A 15,917-nucleotide genomic window follows, 5' to 3' on the forward strand; every position below is an offset into this window, starting at 1 on the left:
CATCACAGTCTGGCAGCACCGACCTGTTTTCTCACAGCGCCTTGGGCACCGGCCGGGAGGGAGAAGCAGATGCACCCACTCCACCTGGTGGAGGAAGGGAGATTGCAGCCCGGAGCCCAGGATTTTTGCAACAGTTTCCCTGCTGGGAAGAACCACTACTTCGCTACTTGGCTGTTACAAACTAGTCCTCAATTTCATCTTCCTCTTAATTCAAACACTGTGACCAAACATCTTTGATTCCTACTCTGGAGCTGCTCCAGCTATCCACTGCTGTATAATAAACCCTCCCAAACCTAGTCACACCAAACAACCACTGTCTGTTATGCTCTAGGATTCAGTGAGTCAGGAATTTGGATGGGGTTCCACAGGGTTGGCTTGTCTCTCTGTTCCATGATGTCTGAGGCCTCAGCTGGGAAGATGCAAATAGCTGGGGGCTGGAACCACCTGGAGGCTCCTTCACTCATATCTAGCGTTTTCGGCTGGATGACTTGAAGGCTGGGCTCAGCTGGGATGGCTGGCTTAGTGCCCCCATGTGACCCCTCTTTGTGGGTTGGGCTTCCTCAAAGCATGGTAGTCTCAGAGTATTGAAACCTCTTACCTGGTAGATCAGGGTGCTACGAGTGGATATCCCAGTGAACAAGGCCAAAGCTGCCTGTCCTTTTATGACCCAGTGCTATGGACTGAACATTTGTGTCCCTTCGAAGTTCGTTTGTTGAAATCCTGATCCCCAATGTGGTGGTATTTAGATGTGGGGCCTTTGGGAGGTAATTAGGTTTAGATGAGGTCATGAGAGTAGAATCCCATGATGGGTTTAGTGACCTTATAAGAAGACAGATGAGCGACCAGAGCATGCCCCCCGCCTCAGCCAAGGGAGGACACTGTAAACAAGGAAGAGAGTTCTCACCATACACCAGATCTGCCAGCATCTTGATCTTGGACTTCCCAGCCTCCAGAACTGTGAAAAATAAATGTTTGTTGCTTAAGCCATCCAGTCTGTGGTATTTTGTTATAGCAGCCCAAGCTGACTGAGACACCCAGCCTCCGAAGTCCCCCAGCATTGTTTCCCCCAGACTCTATTGGTCAAAGTGGTCACAAGCCTGCCCAGATGAAAGGAGAGGGGACATAGAGTGGCCTCTGAAAGGGAATTTGCAGCCATCTTTGTAAGCCACCACAGAAGTCCAATACTATTAACCAGAACAGGAATAATTTAAAGTATTTTACACATATATCTGTTCATTGGGTAGATTAATGAGGAAGCCAAAGCATTATGATGGTTAAGAGTCTGGGATTAAAGTCAAACAACTGAGTTCAAAAACTGGCTCAGCCATTGAGCTGCAGGACACCACCTCACTCCTCTACACCTCAGTTCCCTCGTTGGCCAAATGGGGAGAGTAATACCTACTTCAGAGGTTGTGTTCGTTTTTGTTTTCAAGGATTACACAGGATGGCATATGCAAATAACTTATGTCACAGTAAGCATTCAGAAAATGTTAGTCCCTTTTCTCCAGGTTATTTCAAAAGCTGAATTTCCATTATTTCTATTATCTCAAAGCTTTTAAAAGATGTGCTACCATTGCAAGTCTTTACAGATATATAGAAAAAATAGCTGCCTTTCCTCAGGGGACAACACCCCCATTCTTTGAGGGAATTGTCCAACCCCTTGTCTCCAACCATGCAGTCCAACAGGAGCTGCCATCTTCTGCCTCCTGGGTCACAGTGATAGATCGGGGAGTGGACCAAAGAGCCAGACTGGACCAATCATTACACCCCCACCTTCCAGGCCTCAGTGATTGCTCTGGAGGAGGGCATATGACCCCGGAGGATCGATCACACTCTTGAAGATTTGCCCTTTTTTCCCCAACTAGCTGTCAGGGAAGTGAGCTCCCATGTGAATCCATGATTTTCTGATGGCCAGGATCCCAGCCTTAGGGAGAAAGCCGGTTCAACAGCAGGAGGTCACTGTGTACACAGGAAGAAACAAATACAAAGAAAAGCAGGGACTGAGAGGTACAGAGAGAGGCCTGGACCCACCCCTGAGTCCCGTTGCCTGGAGCTGTCCCCCTGCAACTTCCTGGTTAGACAGCCCCTCATTTCCTTTTCTCCTAAACTATTTGATTTGTTTTCTGTCATTTACAACCAAAAGAATTCTGAGTAAAATACCACTCTGACTTATATAGTTTTTATTAAAAAGTTAAATTGTTCATAAACTCCAGTACTTTCGCTGCTATAGGGAAACAAATAAATGACTGTGACACACCTCCCAAGTGATAAAGCCCACCGGTGCCTTGAGAGCTGCTGGCTTGAGCTTCCTGCAATTCATTCCAGCTTAGACAGATGAAATTGATTCACTGAGTGATGAAACTTTTCAGTTGGAGGGCCACCTCCTTTCCCATAGGAGCCACCAGATTTTCTCACCTATAGGTTCTGTTCTCACCAGAACCCTGGTCCCTGCCTCCGGCATTTGGCCACACTCTGGCTCAGAGCAGCTGACATTGCAAAACCCAGCTTGCCCCAGGCCCCAACAAAGGAGATTAGAGGAGATTAGAGATATTTGCCCTCAGGGCACTGGGAAGAAAAGATCCCTTGAGAGCTGTGTGCTTTGATACAGTTTATTTCTCCTCTAATTGAGGAGTTGGCTTTGAAAAACAACAGTTCGGGTTAGAATATAAATAAGTGATGCCTCTAAAAGTAGAAAAGAATCTTATTGAGAAACTAACTTTCAGGAGATAAAAGCAATCTTTAGTTTACAAAGTGAGTTTCCCATCCCAACCCTAAATGACTTATCTTTTTTTCTTGGAAAGAAAAACAAAATTTTTGCTTGGGAAAACATGTGTCCTTTGTCAGTTGGAGCTGAATGGCAGAAGCAATCCGTGCGGTAGCTTCCCAAGCCTCATCAGACTCACATTGGTTTAAGCACATGCAGTCACTGGATGCAAAGCGTGTACCGACCTCTGGGAGAGCTGTAGCATTCTGGGTGCCGGTCAGGATCCGTCAGTTATTACCTATCTTACTTACAGATGAAAAATGAGTCCCATTTTGGGAATTCCCTGCTGGTCCAATGGTTAGGAATCAGTGCTTTCACTGCCGGGCCAGGTTTAATCCCTCATTGGGGAACTAAAATGCCCGCAAGCCATGAGGTGTGGCCAAGAAAAAAAAAAAAAAAAAAAAGCCCCACCTTGAAAAGACAAGGAAGGTGACTGTTTGGAGAGAAGTCAGATGGCCGCACAAACTTGTATGAGAATTTAAAATCTCTTCCAAACAGTCCTTGTGAGTTTACCTCTTCCTTGTTCTTTTAAGCTCTATACACAACTTGCAACACTTGGCGGGCAGGAGGGGAGCTGGTTGAGGAGTGGGGAGGAATGCCCTTCTTCTAACTCCATCCTGCTGTTCTCCAAGAGGAGGGAACGCAGGTCTATTTGGTTTGAGTCTACCTTATGGATCAGGCCACGTTTACTAGTGGGCTAGGTCACTGTACAGTCACAGGTTCTGTACAGCTGATTGGCCTCTTTTCCACTGCCTGCTTCCCAAAGCCTGAGGCGCAGAGTTGGTATGACCCTACCACGACTTTCTTTCTTTCTTTCTTTCTCTTTCTTTCTTTCTTTCTTTTTCTTTCTTTCTTTCTTTCTTTCTCTTCCTTCCTTCCCTCCCTCCTTCCTTCCTTCTTTCTTTCTTTCTTCCTTCCATTCTTCCTTTCTTTCTTTCCTTTCTCTCTTTCTCTTTCTTTCTTTCTTCCTTCCTTCCTTCCTCCTTCCCTCCCTCCCTTCTTCCTTCCTTCCTTCCTTTCTCTCTCTCTCTCTCTCTCTCTCTCTCTCTCTCTCTCTCTCTCTCTCGTGCTCTCCTGTCATGAAGCTGAATTGGAAAACTTTACAGTTTGGCCATGTAGCTCTCTCTCCATTTCCTCTCACATGTGTATCAGGACTCTCTCTTTCTTCTCTTCTCTCTTTCTTCTTTTAAGTCTTGGTGGCCAGTGAGTGTTATATTTCAGACTTGGACTTTATTGGTGGGAGTGGTCATTTTTCAGGCTCCAGTGGACTGCACCCACCCCACGCTGCCAGAGAACCAGCCAGGGTTGATGGCTGGTTCTCATTCGTTGTTTCCCATTTGTTCATCAAGAACCCCACAGAGCAGCAAACCTGCTCTTTATACCTGCCTGTCTTGCTCTTCTTGTCCATTGGCAGGGTGTGTGTGACAGAGATCCCAAATAATATGTACAAGATAGATAGACATTCTTCTTCACTCACATAAAGTCTGCATTGTCACGGCAGCCTTGCTCTACAAAGACCTCTGGGGCTCAAGCTCCTTCTAACTGGTGAGTGCCCTGTCCCTAGAGTGTTGCCTTTGTCTCCATTGCCTAAGTGGGCTCACCTTCCCATCTGTGCTCCAACTGGCATGGAGCAAAATTATGAAATGTACCAGGGACATGGAGGATGAGTCCCTTCATCTAAGGCAGTGGTCAGCAAACTACAGACTGCACGTAGGCCATGTTTCTGAAAACCCAGTTTTATTGGAACATAGCCACTCTCATTTGTTTAGTATTGTCTAATGACTGCTTTCAAACTACAAGGGCAGAGCTGAGTAGTTGCAAAAGATATAATATGGGCCAAAATATTTACTATCTGGCCCTTTAAGAAAAATTTTGCTGGCCCCTTCTCTAAGGGCATGATCTGGAAGCTGCCTGCTGGACTTCTCACACTCCATTGATTAGACCTTAGTCACATGGCCACATCTAGCTGCAAGGAAGACTGAGAAATGTAGTCTTTAAGGTAGGCCATTGGCTCAGTTAGATATGTAGTTATTACTAAAGGGAAAAAGGGGAGAATGACTATTGGAGGACAACCAACCATCTTTCCTATGCTGGGTCATGTGTCCTTCGGTCAGATTTTGGTGCCTGTTATTTTGAAATTCTTGTAAGCCGGGTTCCTGATATTCACTTATAACCGTGCTGATTTCTTCTGTCATCTCTGCCTTCCCTTCCTCATTGGGATATTTTACTACAACAGAACTAGAGTTCCATTCTGACTTTCCACTCAAAGCCATCTTCTTGAATGCCTGTACTTTCAAGTGTGGAATAAGTGCCTGGCTATGTCAGCCCCTCCTTCACTTCCACTCACATAGTCCCTGTTGGCATGGTTACTCCCACTTCACCATTCCACATCTTCGTCAGAACTTGGTCCAAAGCAGCAATTTCCCTCCACGTCTGGAATGGAAATCACTTCCCAGGCAAGTTAGGAACTTGTTGTACCCTTGACTGTGGGTAAGTAGGAGTTATAATAGATGTCCCAATAGATGAGGTCCCATCCACACCATTCTTATCCTATCTCTGGTCCCCTTTGCGATCTAGGCCAAGACTTTCTTCCATTCTCTCCATCCATGACAACTCCTCCTGGTGTTTCACTCTCAACACGCAAGCCATCAGCTTTGAGGATTTCTGAAGCAGGCATGTAGCTTCTTAACACTCTTCCTTGCTAATAGGTCTGCCTCTTTTAAATACCTCCCCAAGGCTATATCTAGTCTTTAGTCCCAACACACCAACTTGGTTACACCCATATTTACCACCCTGTGCTCTGGCTTCAACCTTGGATTTGCTCGTGACTCATGAACTGTCTGTATATGAGTACAAAACAACTACAGATCAGATCTGGGGCAATTTTTGAAACTATTATATGCTATGTGAGTAACAACTAAAAGAACTCAGGGTTCCCAGCTCACAGAAAGGAAGACTGGATGGTTGCCATCTTCTAACAGTTGAAGGGGCTGTCTTGTGGAAGAGGAAGTAGAACATTTCCACAAGGCTTCTATAAAATTTGACTATTTTTTTAATGCTATTTTATTTTATTATTGTTTTGTTTTTGTTTGTTTTGTTTTTGGCCATACCACACGGCATTCAGGATCTTAATTTCCTGGCCAAGGATTGAACCCATGCCCCTTGCAGTGGAAGCACGGAGTCTTAACCACTGGACCGACAGGGAAGTCCCAAAGTTTGACTTTTTAAAACCAATGAGCGGGCTTCCCTGGTGGTACAGTGGTTAAGAATCCGCCTGCCAACGCAGGGGACACGGGTTTGAGCCCTGGTCCGGGAAGATCCCACATGCCGCGGAACAACTAAGCCCATGCATCACAACCACTGAGCCTGAGCTCTAGAGCCCACAAGCCACAACTACTGAGTCCACGTGCCACAACTACTGAGCCCACGTGCCACAACTACTGAAGCCCGCGTGCCTAGAGCCTGTGCTCTGCAACAAGAGAAGCCACGACAATGAGAGGTCTGCGCACCACAACGAAGAGTAGCCCCTACTCGCCGCAACTGGAGAAAGCCCGCACACAGCAACGAAGACCCAACACAGCCAAAAATAAAAACAAATAAATAGATTTATATAAATAAATAAAACCAATGAGCAAGTATTACTTTGGTTAAAAAAAAAAAAAAAAAAGACACACACACGAGATTGGACTTGTTCTGAGTATCCCAGAATGGCAAAACTGGGATCAAAAGCAAACCCTTTTTGATGCAAAATCAAAAAGAACCTTCTAAGAAGTGGAGCTGTCCAGTATGAAATGGGTTGCACAGAGAGGTAATGAGATTCTCGTCTGGATGGTATTCAAGTAAATGATGATGACCACTTGATTCCAAGCAGAATGGGGAGTTTGACAATGTGGCTCTCCTAGGCAGCATCCTCTTGCTTGCAGAGTAAAAGGAACCTTCTCACATTAGCTCAGGTTAGAGGGGATTCTGGAAAGAATTCAGCTCTCATTGAATCAGAGGAAAAGTTGAGCAACTAGGCTGTAGGAAGGGTGGGAATGAGATCAGCTCCAAGCCAGGCCCACTGTGGTAACTCAGCTTTCAGCTCTGTTTCTTTTTCTTTCTTTTTTCTTTTTTTTTTTCAGTTTGAACTCTTTCCCAAGAATCTGAAAGACCATTGGCAAGACTGTAGCTTTGCTTCTCCTGAGTCAGGTATTCAGTACTTGTTCAATCAACGATAGTCATGGGCGTGGAGTCTTGTGATTCAAACATAAAAGCATGATGACAGAGATCATCCATGCAGTGGGTATAAAAATTCTCAGAAAAGTTGGGAGGGGCAAACACCCTCATAATGATATATAGGGTCCTGTCCAAACTCAGGGCTCACTAATTCTGAGTCGAAAGTAATTTCAAGCAGATGGTGTTCTTCATGGGGTTGTAAAGAGGCCAGGACTAATTCATATTCAGCTGAAGGCACATTGTTGAAATAAAGTGAGGGGTCGGGAGAGATGAGATCAGCGCCGTGGGAAGAATTGGTGGAAAGAGAGTAAATGTGGCTCATTGATCAACTCACAGACTTGGTGGGCTGCCTACCGGGACGTGCATTGTCTAGGACAGAGCTACATACAGGCTGACTTACAAGTTACAGAGCACTTGTGTCAAGGCAGGGTTTTTTCCCCATGTACTTTTAAAAATATACTTGTAACTTTTAGAATAGTTTTAGATTTACAGAAGGGCTGCATAAATAATACAGAGCTCTTATAAATCCCTCACCCATTTACCATGGTATATTGTCACAGCTAATGGACTGCTATTAATATGTTTTTAACTACACTCCATACTATGTTTGGATTTCATTAGTTTTTCCCTAATGCCATTTTTCCATTCCAGGATCACATCCAAGATACCTGTATTCGTTTCTTAGGGCTTCTGGAACAAATTACCACAAATTTGGTAGCTTAAAACAACAGAAATATATTCTCTCCAGAGTTCTGGAGGCCAGAAGTCCTAAGTGTGTAGGCCACACTCCCTCTAAGGGCTCCAAGGGAGAAGCCTTCCTGCCTCTTCCAGCTTCTGGTGTCCCCAGGTGCTCCTTGGCTTGTTACCATGGGGTGGGCTATATCTTGGAGCTGATAATGCTGATCTCTGCCTCCATCTTTATATGGCCTTATTTGTGCATCTCCGTGCCTGTGTGCCTCAAATTTCCCTCTCCTTTCTCTTATAAAGACACCCAGTCATTGAATTTAGGGCTCACACTAAATCCAGGATAATCTCATCTTGAGATCCTTAACCTAATTACATCTGTAAAACCCTATTGCCAACTAAGGTTACATTCACAGGTACTGGGGGTTCGCACTTGGACATAGCTTTTTTTTTTTTTTTTAAACATCTTTATTGGAGTATAATTGCTTTACAATGGTGTGTTAGTTTCTGCTTTATAACAAAGTGAATCAGCTATACATATACATATATCCCCATATCTCCTCCCTCTTGCATCTCCCTCCCACCCTCCCTATCCCACGCCTCTAGGTGGTCACAAAGCACTGAGCTGATCTCCCTGTGCTATACGGCTGCTTCCCACTAGCTATCTATTTTACATTTGGTATTATATATAAGTACATGCCACTCTCTCACTTCGTCCCAGCTTACCCTTCCCCCTCCCCGTGTCCTCAAGTCCATTCTCTATGGACATAGCTTTGGGGGGGGGCAAAATTCAACCCACTACGATACACATTTTTTAAAATTTATTTTATTTATTTTTGGCTGCGTTGGGTCTTCATTGCTGCGTGCGGGCTTTCCCTAGTTGTGGCGAGCGGGGGCTACTCTTCGTTGGGGTGTGCGGGCTTCTCATTGCAGTGGCTTCTTTTGTTGCGGAGCATGGGCTCTAGAGTGCAGGCTCAGTAGTTGTGGCGCATGGGCTTAGTTGCTTCGCGGCATGTGGGATCTTCCTGGACCAGGGCTCGAACCCGTGTTCCCTGCATTGGCAGGCGGATTCTTAACCACTGCGCCACCAGGGAAGCCCTGCAATACACGTTCAGTCATCATGTCTCCTTAGGCTTCTTGGGGTTGTGACAGTTTCTCAAACCTTCCTTGCTTCTAATGACCCTGCCGGTTTTGAGGATTATTGAGGATCAATATTTTGTAGACTGTGTCTCAATTTGTTTTCCTGATGTTTTTCTCATGGTTAGACTGGGGTTATGGGCTTCAGGGAGGAGGACCACAGAGGTGAAGTCCCCTTCTCAACACAACATATCAAGGGTATGTGTTATCAACTGGACTTACCACTGATGAGGTTAACCATGACCACCTGGCTAAGGAAGTGTTTACCAGACTTCTCTACAGCAAAGTTCCTTTCTTGTTCCCCCATTTCCATACTGTACTCTTTGGAAGAAAGTTACTAAGCATAGCACACACTTACGAGATGGGGAGTTATGCTTCACTCCTTGAGTGGGGAGCATTTGCATAAATTATTTGGAATTCTGCTATTGTCCTTGCAATTTTGCATGCATTCTCTCATATGAAAGGCAGGTTTCATAGATTCCAACCAGAGTTCCACGGCCTTTTCCCAATTCCCCTTAGAGAATCTGAAATGCAGGACAAATCATCTGAAGAAACAATTCTCTGAAGAGTTTTCATTAACAGAAAATGCTATAGGACAGAGCTATTCACAGCATGGACTGGTGTGGTCCACATCTGCTTCTAGATCTATAATAATGTAAATATCGATATTGAAAGTGACATTCAGAAACTGCATAGCAATTTGACAGAGTAATCTTATGTGTGTTGAATGTAACAATAAAGATGCCTTTATTATTATTTTCCCAGTAGTTCACTTGTTTTGTCCTTTATACAAGTATTGGTCCAGGACGAACTGGGGGGGAAACGGTCTTCAGCACAGAGTGGACCCCACTGGGTGTGGCCTAACACAGTCTCTGATGTTCTGGGCTGCTCCCTTCTCCACACCCGCTCTGCATGTACCCCTCACTCCCAGACGTCAGAGTGAAGCCCGGACCCACCAATGGGCTCCTGTCTGGGCCTCTTCCCACTGAGCTTATGACAGTGACCTTCCCTACAGGGCATACTGTTCTTACCTCCCCCCGTCCCCCCGGCAGGACAGCCCTTCTGCGGTGCCCCCAGGGGCAGCATCTCTGGCTGCTCTGAGCCTGTCTGTGGTCAGCTCCGTGGGCAGCCACAGCCAGCCCTGCCTGGGAAAGAGCCAGCCCTGCTCTCACCATGCTCTGGGCATCCAGCCCTTTCCATGAGTGAAGCCCTTTCAATTCCTTTTGCTCATGGTCAGGCACATGCAGGGGGCAGCAGAGGGCAGCAGGAGGGGGACAGGAGTCTCCAATCCAGAAAGGGCTTCCAATGTAGACTTTTACTAATCTCTCCAAATGAGGTCATTCATATAGTCATGTGACTGAAAGGAGTCCATGACCAGGCCATCCCGCCAGGGCTTAATTTAAAATGATAAATACAGATGGCTGACAGGCACATGAAAAGATGCTCAACATCACTAATTATTAGAGGAATGTAAATCAAAACTACAATGAAGTACCACCACACACCGGTCAGAATGGCCATCATTAAAAAGTCTACAAACAGGCTTCCCTGGGGGCGCAGTGTTTAAGAATCTGCCTGCCAATGCAGGGGACACGGGTTTGAGCCCTGGTCTGGGAAGATCCCACATGCCGCGGAGCAACTAAGCCCATGCGCCACAACTACTGAGACTGTACTCTAGAGCCTGCGAGCCACAACTACTGAGCCCGCGTGCCACAACTACTGAAGCCCGTACACCTAGAGCCTGTGCTCCACAACAAGAGAAGCCACCGCAATGAGAAGCCCATGCACCGCAATGAAGAGTAGCCACCGCTCGCCACAACTAGAGAAAGCCCGCATGCAGCAGCGAAGACCCAACACAGCCAAAAATAAAAATAAAATAAAATAAAATAAATAAATTAATTTTTTTTAAAAAAGTCTACAAACAGCAAATTCTGGAGAGGGTGTGGAGAAAAGGGAACCTTCTTACACTGTTGGTGGGGATGTAAATTGGTGGAACCACTATGGAGAACAGTATGGAGGTTCCTCAAAAAAACTAAAAATAGAGCTACCATATGATCCTGCAATTCTACTCCTGGGCATAAACCCAGACAAAACTATAATTCGAAAAGATACATGTACCCCTATGTTCACTGCAGCACTATTTACAATAGCCACACATGGAAACAACCTAAATGTCCATCAACAGATGAATGGATAAAGAAGAGGTGGCATATATATACAATGGAATACTATTCAGCCATAAAATATAAAGAAATAATGCCATTCGCAGCAACATGGATGGACCTAGAGATTATCATAGTGAGTGAAGTCAGAAAGAGTAAAACAAAAAGTACGTCACAAATACCATGATATCACCTATATGTGGAATCTAAAATATGACACAAATGAACTTATTTATGAAACAGAAACAGACTCACAGACATAGAAAACAAGGGAGAGGAGGAGTAGGGGAGGGATGGACTGGGAGTTTGGGATTAGCAGATGCAAACTATTATATATATATGTAGAGCTGAATCACTATGCTGTACACCAGAAACTAACACAACATTGTAAATCAACTATACTTCGATAAAATAAATTTTTAAAAAATGATGAATATATCTTTTATGTTGATCGTTATTACACTAAATATAGAAGAACACAGAATCTACGTATTTCATGAAAACTAATTTATGTAAAAACACGCAGTCACATTCAAATATGTGGTCTAGTGACTAGGATTTGGCACTTTCAAATGTGAAATAAAAATATTCAAATATGAATAAAAATGGCTTTTTAAATTGTTGAACTGGGCTTTAGTTGAAAAAAAAATCTTTTCATTATCTAGTGGATAACCTGATACTACAGTGTATTCTGTGTTAATATATACGACAGTTTAAATGGCAATTTGTATAATCCTATTCTGGCATTATTTTCACTTTCTAATCTACTAAGAGCCTCAAAAAATCCATTGGCCAGGCCACATATGGGTGCCCCACAAGCCCTGGGGGACACGGGTTTGTGCCCCATTCCAGGAGGATCCCACATGCCGCGGAGCGGCTGGGCCCGTGAGCCATGGCCGCTGAGCCTGCACGTCTGGAGCCTGTGCTCCGCAACGGGAGAGGCCACAACAGTGAGAGGCCCATGTACCACAAAAAAAAAAAGAAACACCAAGAGAGCTGCTTTCTCTCTTTGCCATATAAAAGGACACAGTGAGAGGGTGGCCTTCTGTAAGCCAGGAAGAGAGACCTCACCAGAAACCGACCATGCTGGCACCCTAATCTTGGACTTCCAGCCTCCAAAACTGTGACAAAATAAATTTCTGTTGTTTAAGCTGCCCAGTCTGTGGTACTTTGTTATGGTGGCCCAAGCCAAGTAATAAAGTAGGTACTCAATATATATCCCTTGACTGAATAAATAAACAATACATAAACCCGGAGTGGACAAACCACTTACACAGGATTCATTCTTTGCAAGGATCCCTCTTTGCTCCAACCCCCTTTGATTTCTAGTCTTTGACAAAAACCTTAGACCTTCACAGGCCAGCGAGACAAAATCAATGGCAGTTTGGGTTCTTTGGGTCTGTTTCTTAGCACAGGAGTGGCAAATAGTGTGCCACCTAGAAAAGGCACCTAGAATTACTTGGAGGTGGGCTCATCCAGCACTGAGCTGATATGGATTCTGAAGCCCCTTCTGGATTCAGTGCAAGGAATCCTGTGATTGATTAGCAATGCCTGTCACGGCTGTGGGTGGGGTGAGTGGAGGCATCTGGGCCAATCCTGACTCAGAAGCTGCAAGGCAAGAGCCTAGCCATGGGGTATGGGAGTCAGGCCAAGACTCTGCTGTGCAGAGCTAAGGGCAAGGACTCGGGCCCTGAGGAAGGGACCCAGGGCTAGCCTGTGGGGGTCACAAGGAGCAAGACCAGTGCCCAGTAGAGCCCAAATCCTTGACTGAGCAGGGTAACTGCTGACCAGGCTCCATATTCCCTCTGCCTCAGGCCCCAGCTGGGAAGCATTATCCAACAGAGGTGGGTGAGGGAACAGGGGCCCTGTGGCCTCAGGGACAGGTGCACTGCAGTTCACTGCAGCCAAAGCTGCTGGGGAAATGAGGATAGAGGTGGGAGGAGCATAGGGCAGGATGTGCTGGGTGACAGGAACTCCAGAAACAAAGGCTTACAGGCAGGGAAAACACATCAGATGCCTGACCTACTGGAGCAGAGGGATTGGGTTGGGGAAAAAAGGCAAGCAGAGGGGGTCAGAGCAAGTCACACAACCGAGCTCCTTGAACGTTAGCAGCCTAGCAGAGAGATGAAACACCACAGCTTGTGGAACTGGATGGCGGGGATTCTGCCTCTTCCTCTTCCCAGCTGTGCCACTTTAGGCAAGTTACTTAACCTCTCTGGGACTCTGGTTCCTCAACTGGGGATAATAATAGTATCTGACTCACAGGGTTGTTGTAGAGACTGAGTTACAAAGTATGAAGCACTGAGAACAGTGCACTGACACACAGTGCTCTGTTACATTTGCAAGTGTTACAGTTTTGTAGAGTAAAGCAGTCTGAACATTAACCAATATTTCCCCAGTTGTTTTCCATGGAATCCTCAACTAAGAGATACTTGTATCAACAAGATTCTTATAGCCAATTCTCCTATTATACCCACGTCAAACGGATGAGTCCACAGTAAACAAACAAACAATAAACCCCTAACTTTCTTTAGCTTAGTGTTTCCCAAACGCAGTGGATCATGGAAACTTCTGCATACCTTGTGGGACAGTGTTCCACAGGACACCAGTGTGGGACGTGCTACGGAGGAAGGCCATGGGGAGTCTCTGGACGTAGAGGAAGGGGTCTCCAGGAGAAGCTGCCTGGCAGGGGCTAAACCACAGCAAGATTCCAGCGCCTAGAGAGAAGGGGGAAGGAATCAGCTGAAATGCCAGGGCTGAGGGCCCTGGAGCAGAAGGGAAGGGTAAATGGGGGAGACCCAGGGCAGAGGGTATAGGGAAGAGCAGGGAGCTGTTTGGATATAGAGAGGAGAGAAGAGGCAGAGGTGACCCTGAGAATTCACACTTGGGGAGGTAGGAAATGGGAGAGCAGAAAGGTGGTGACGAGTGGGGGGGCAACCCTCATTTACTTACGTACTCACTCTGCCCACTCACCTTGTCACCCTTCCCAGTTTATGACTGAGGTGGGTCTAAGCCCTGTGGCTTCCCCAAGGGGGTGGGCCTGGAGAGAGAGAGATGGGGACAGCTGCTTCCTGGGGAAGAAGAGACTCCAGAAGGCATAGAGATGTTCTGTCCCCGCTATGCACAGATCGTGTGATTATAAAATCAACAGCAGTTGTCCAGGGCCTCTAGGGTGAACTCCGTGTCCGTGCTGAAAAGAAGCAAAGGCTGCAGTCTGAGCTCTAGGCCTGGCTCTGCTAGCCACTAAAGGCTGTGCAACTTTGGGGAAGTTGCTCCATGTCTCTGGTCCAAACTTCATCTCTAAGTTTGGTCCTCAAGTCCCACTTCCTCCTCCCTTGGTCACATCAGCCACAGCCATGACATTTCTATCCCTTGCCCTGGTGCCAAAGGCCTCCGCCGGGAAATCGGGCCTCCTGCACCCCATCACTGTCAGGGTCCCTCCGCCCCACGGCCCAGGTTCTCACCTCTGGAAGGCCTGGCGGCAGCACTGGTACACCTCAAAACTGCTGCTGCTGAGGGTCGTGTTCAGGAAGGACACACAGTCGACCTCAGCCCCCCGGGCATGTACAGGATCCCTGTGCAAGGAAAGCAGCTGGTGGGCAGGGCCCAGCCCCTCACTACCCTCCAACCTCACCCAAGGACTTCCAGAGAGGCCAGAGCCCCAGTGCCTGGCCCTGGACCAGGGCCAGCTGGAGAATCAGGGCTCTGAGTCCTGAGCCCACCAGGCCTGCACTCACCTGCCACGCAGGCATTCACCAGAGACACACAGGCCCCCGTGCAGAGCACCCAGAGCATGATCTGGGAGAAGTTGCTCTTCTGCTGGGGGGCCATGGAGGCTGCAAGGGGACAGGAGTGCTCAGGGCCAGGACTCAGCATGCCCCTCTGCCTGTATCTGTGCCTCCAGCTGCATCTGCTGGCACCCCTTTCTCTTCTGGGTGGCCAGAGGGACAGACACTGTCCTCCTGATGCTTTTGAGTTTGGGAGTCCTCCTTGGCCTGAGTCGGGCCCCTGGGTAGCACTCCACGCCCCCCCCACATGCCATCAGTGGCAACTGTAGGAAGAGAACGTGAGTTTGGAGTCAGGCAGACCTGGGATTAAACACAGGTTCAGCCACTTATTAGCTGAGTGACTTGGGCCATCATTCACTTTTGCAAGACTCAGCAAAACGGGATGGTTACACCACCAGGCAGGGAACTGCAGGGGGTGGAAATGTTTTTTGTAAAGAGCTGAGAGCTGTGCAGAGCCTTCTCCCCTAGGCCCCTCCAGGCCTGCCTGTCCCTTGTGGGTACGGGAACTAAAGCCTCGGAGGGCAGGTCACCACCACACCTCCCGACCCTCCCCAGAGCCCTGAGCCAGGCTTGGCCTACAAGGCCAAGGTGCTAACCTCCTGGGCTACCCCAGCAGCAGAGAAATCATGAAATGCCAGGGCTGGGAGGAAGCTCCACGGCCGCCTTGTTCAGGCTCTGCCTTAGACTAATGGGAGAACTGAGACCTACAGATCCCCAAGAAATATCTCAGAGCCAGGACTAGTGTCCATCCCCGACTCTCCAGGATACCGAGAGGCCCTTATAGGACTCACTCAGGCCTCCCAGCATGATCCCAATGGTGCTGAAGTTGGCAAATCCACAGAGGGCAAATGTCATATTTCTGCTCTGACCTGAGAAGACAGAAGATGAGCGGGGAGGGGCTTCCCTCAGATGGGACGGGAGTTTGCTCAAACCACCCCGTACCCTGGCCTTAATTTCACCCACTGCCTATGTGCCTTTGACCTTTGAAGCACTCGGTGCCGCCCTTTCCCAGCCATGCACACCTACCTCTAAGTCAACTCAAGCTGCACAACCTCACAAACACAGCCCCCTCCTCATCTGCCCTTGAATCTCCTTAATTACCAGCCTTTCTGGGTATGATTCAGGCTGGCCCAGTCCTCTCACTTTGGCCCTACTAAGCTCTGTACC

At 47.1% G+C, this 15,917-nt stretch overlaps 1 protein-coding gene across 1 annotated transcript in view; it reads right to left on the reverse strand.

The window, feature by feature from the left end:
• Positions 1 to 6: 6 nt before the first annotated feature.
• SLC28A1 (solute carrier family 28 member 1) overlaps positions 7 to 15,917 on the reverse strand; it is a 67,806-nt gene continuing 51,895 nt past the window's right edge. The window contains 8 exon segments of the mRNA XM_029237067.1: positions 7 to 755; positions 905 to 955; positions 13,542 to 13,679; positions 13,936 to 14,152; positions 14,427 to 14,520; positions 14,523 to 14,537; positions 14,700 to 14,798; positions 15,542 to 15,619. Coding sequence (XP_029092900.1) covers positions 14,080 to 14,152; positions 14,427 to 14,520; positions 14,523 to 14,537; positions 14,700 to 14,798; positions 15,542 to 15,619 — 359 coding nt within the window. The 3' untranslated portion in view covers positions 7 to 755; positions 905 to 955; positions 13,542 to 13,679; positions 13,936 to 14,079.

This window comes from Monodon monoceros, unplaced genomic scaffold (assembly GCF_005190385.1).
Source record: "Monodon monoceros isolate NGI ecotype Baffin Bay Population unplaced genomic scaffold, NGI_Narwhal_1 Super_Scaffold_21, whole genome shotgun sequence".
NCBI classification, from domain to species: Eukaryota; Metazoa; Chordata; class Mammalia; order Artiodactyla; family Monodontidae; genus Monodon; species Monodon monoceros.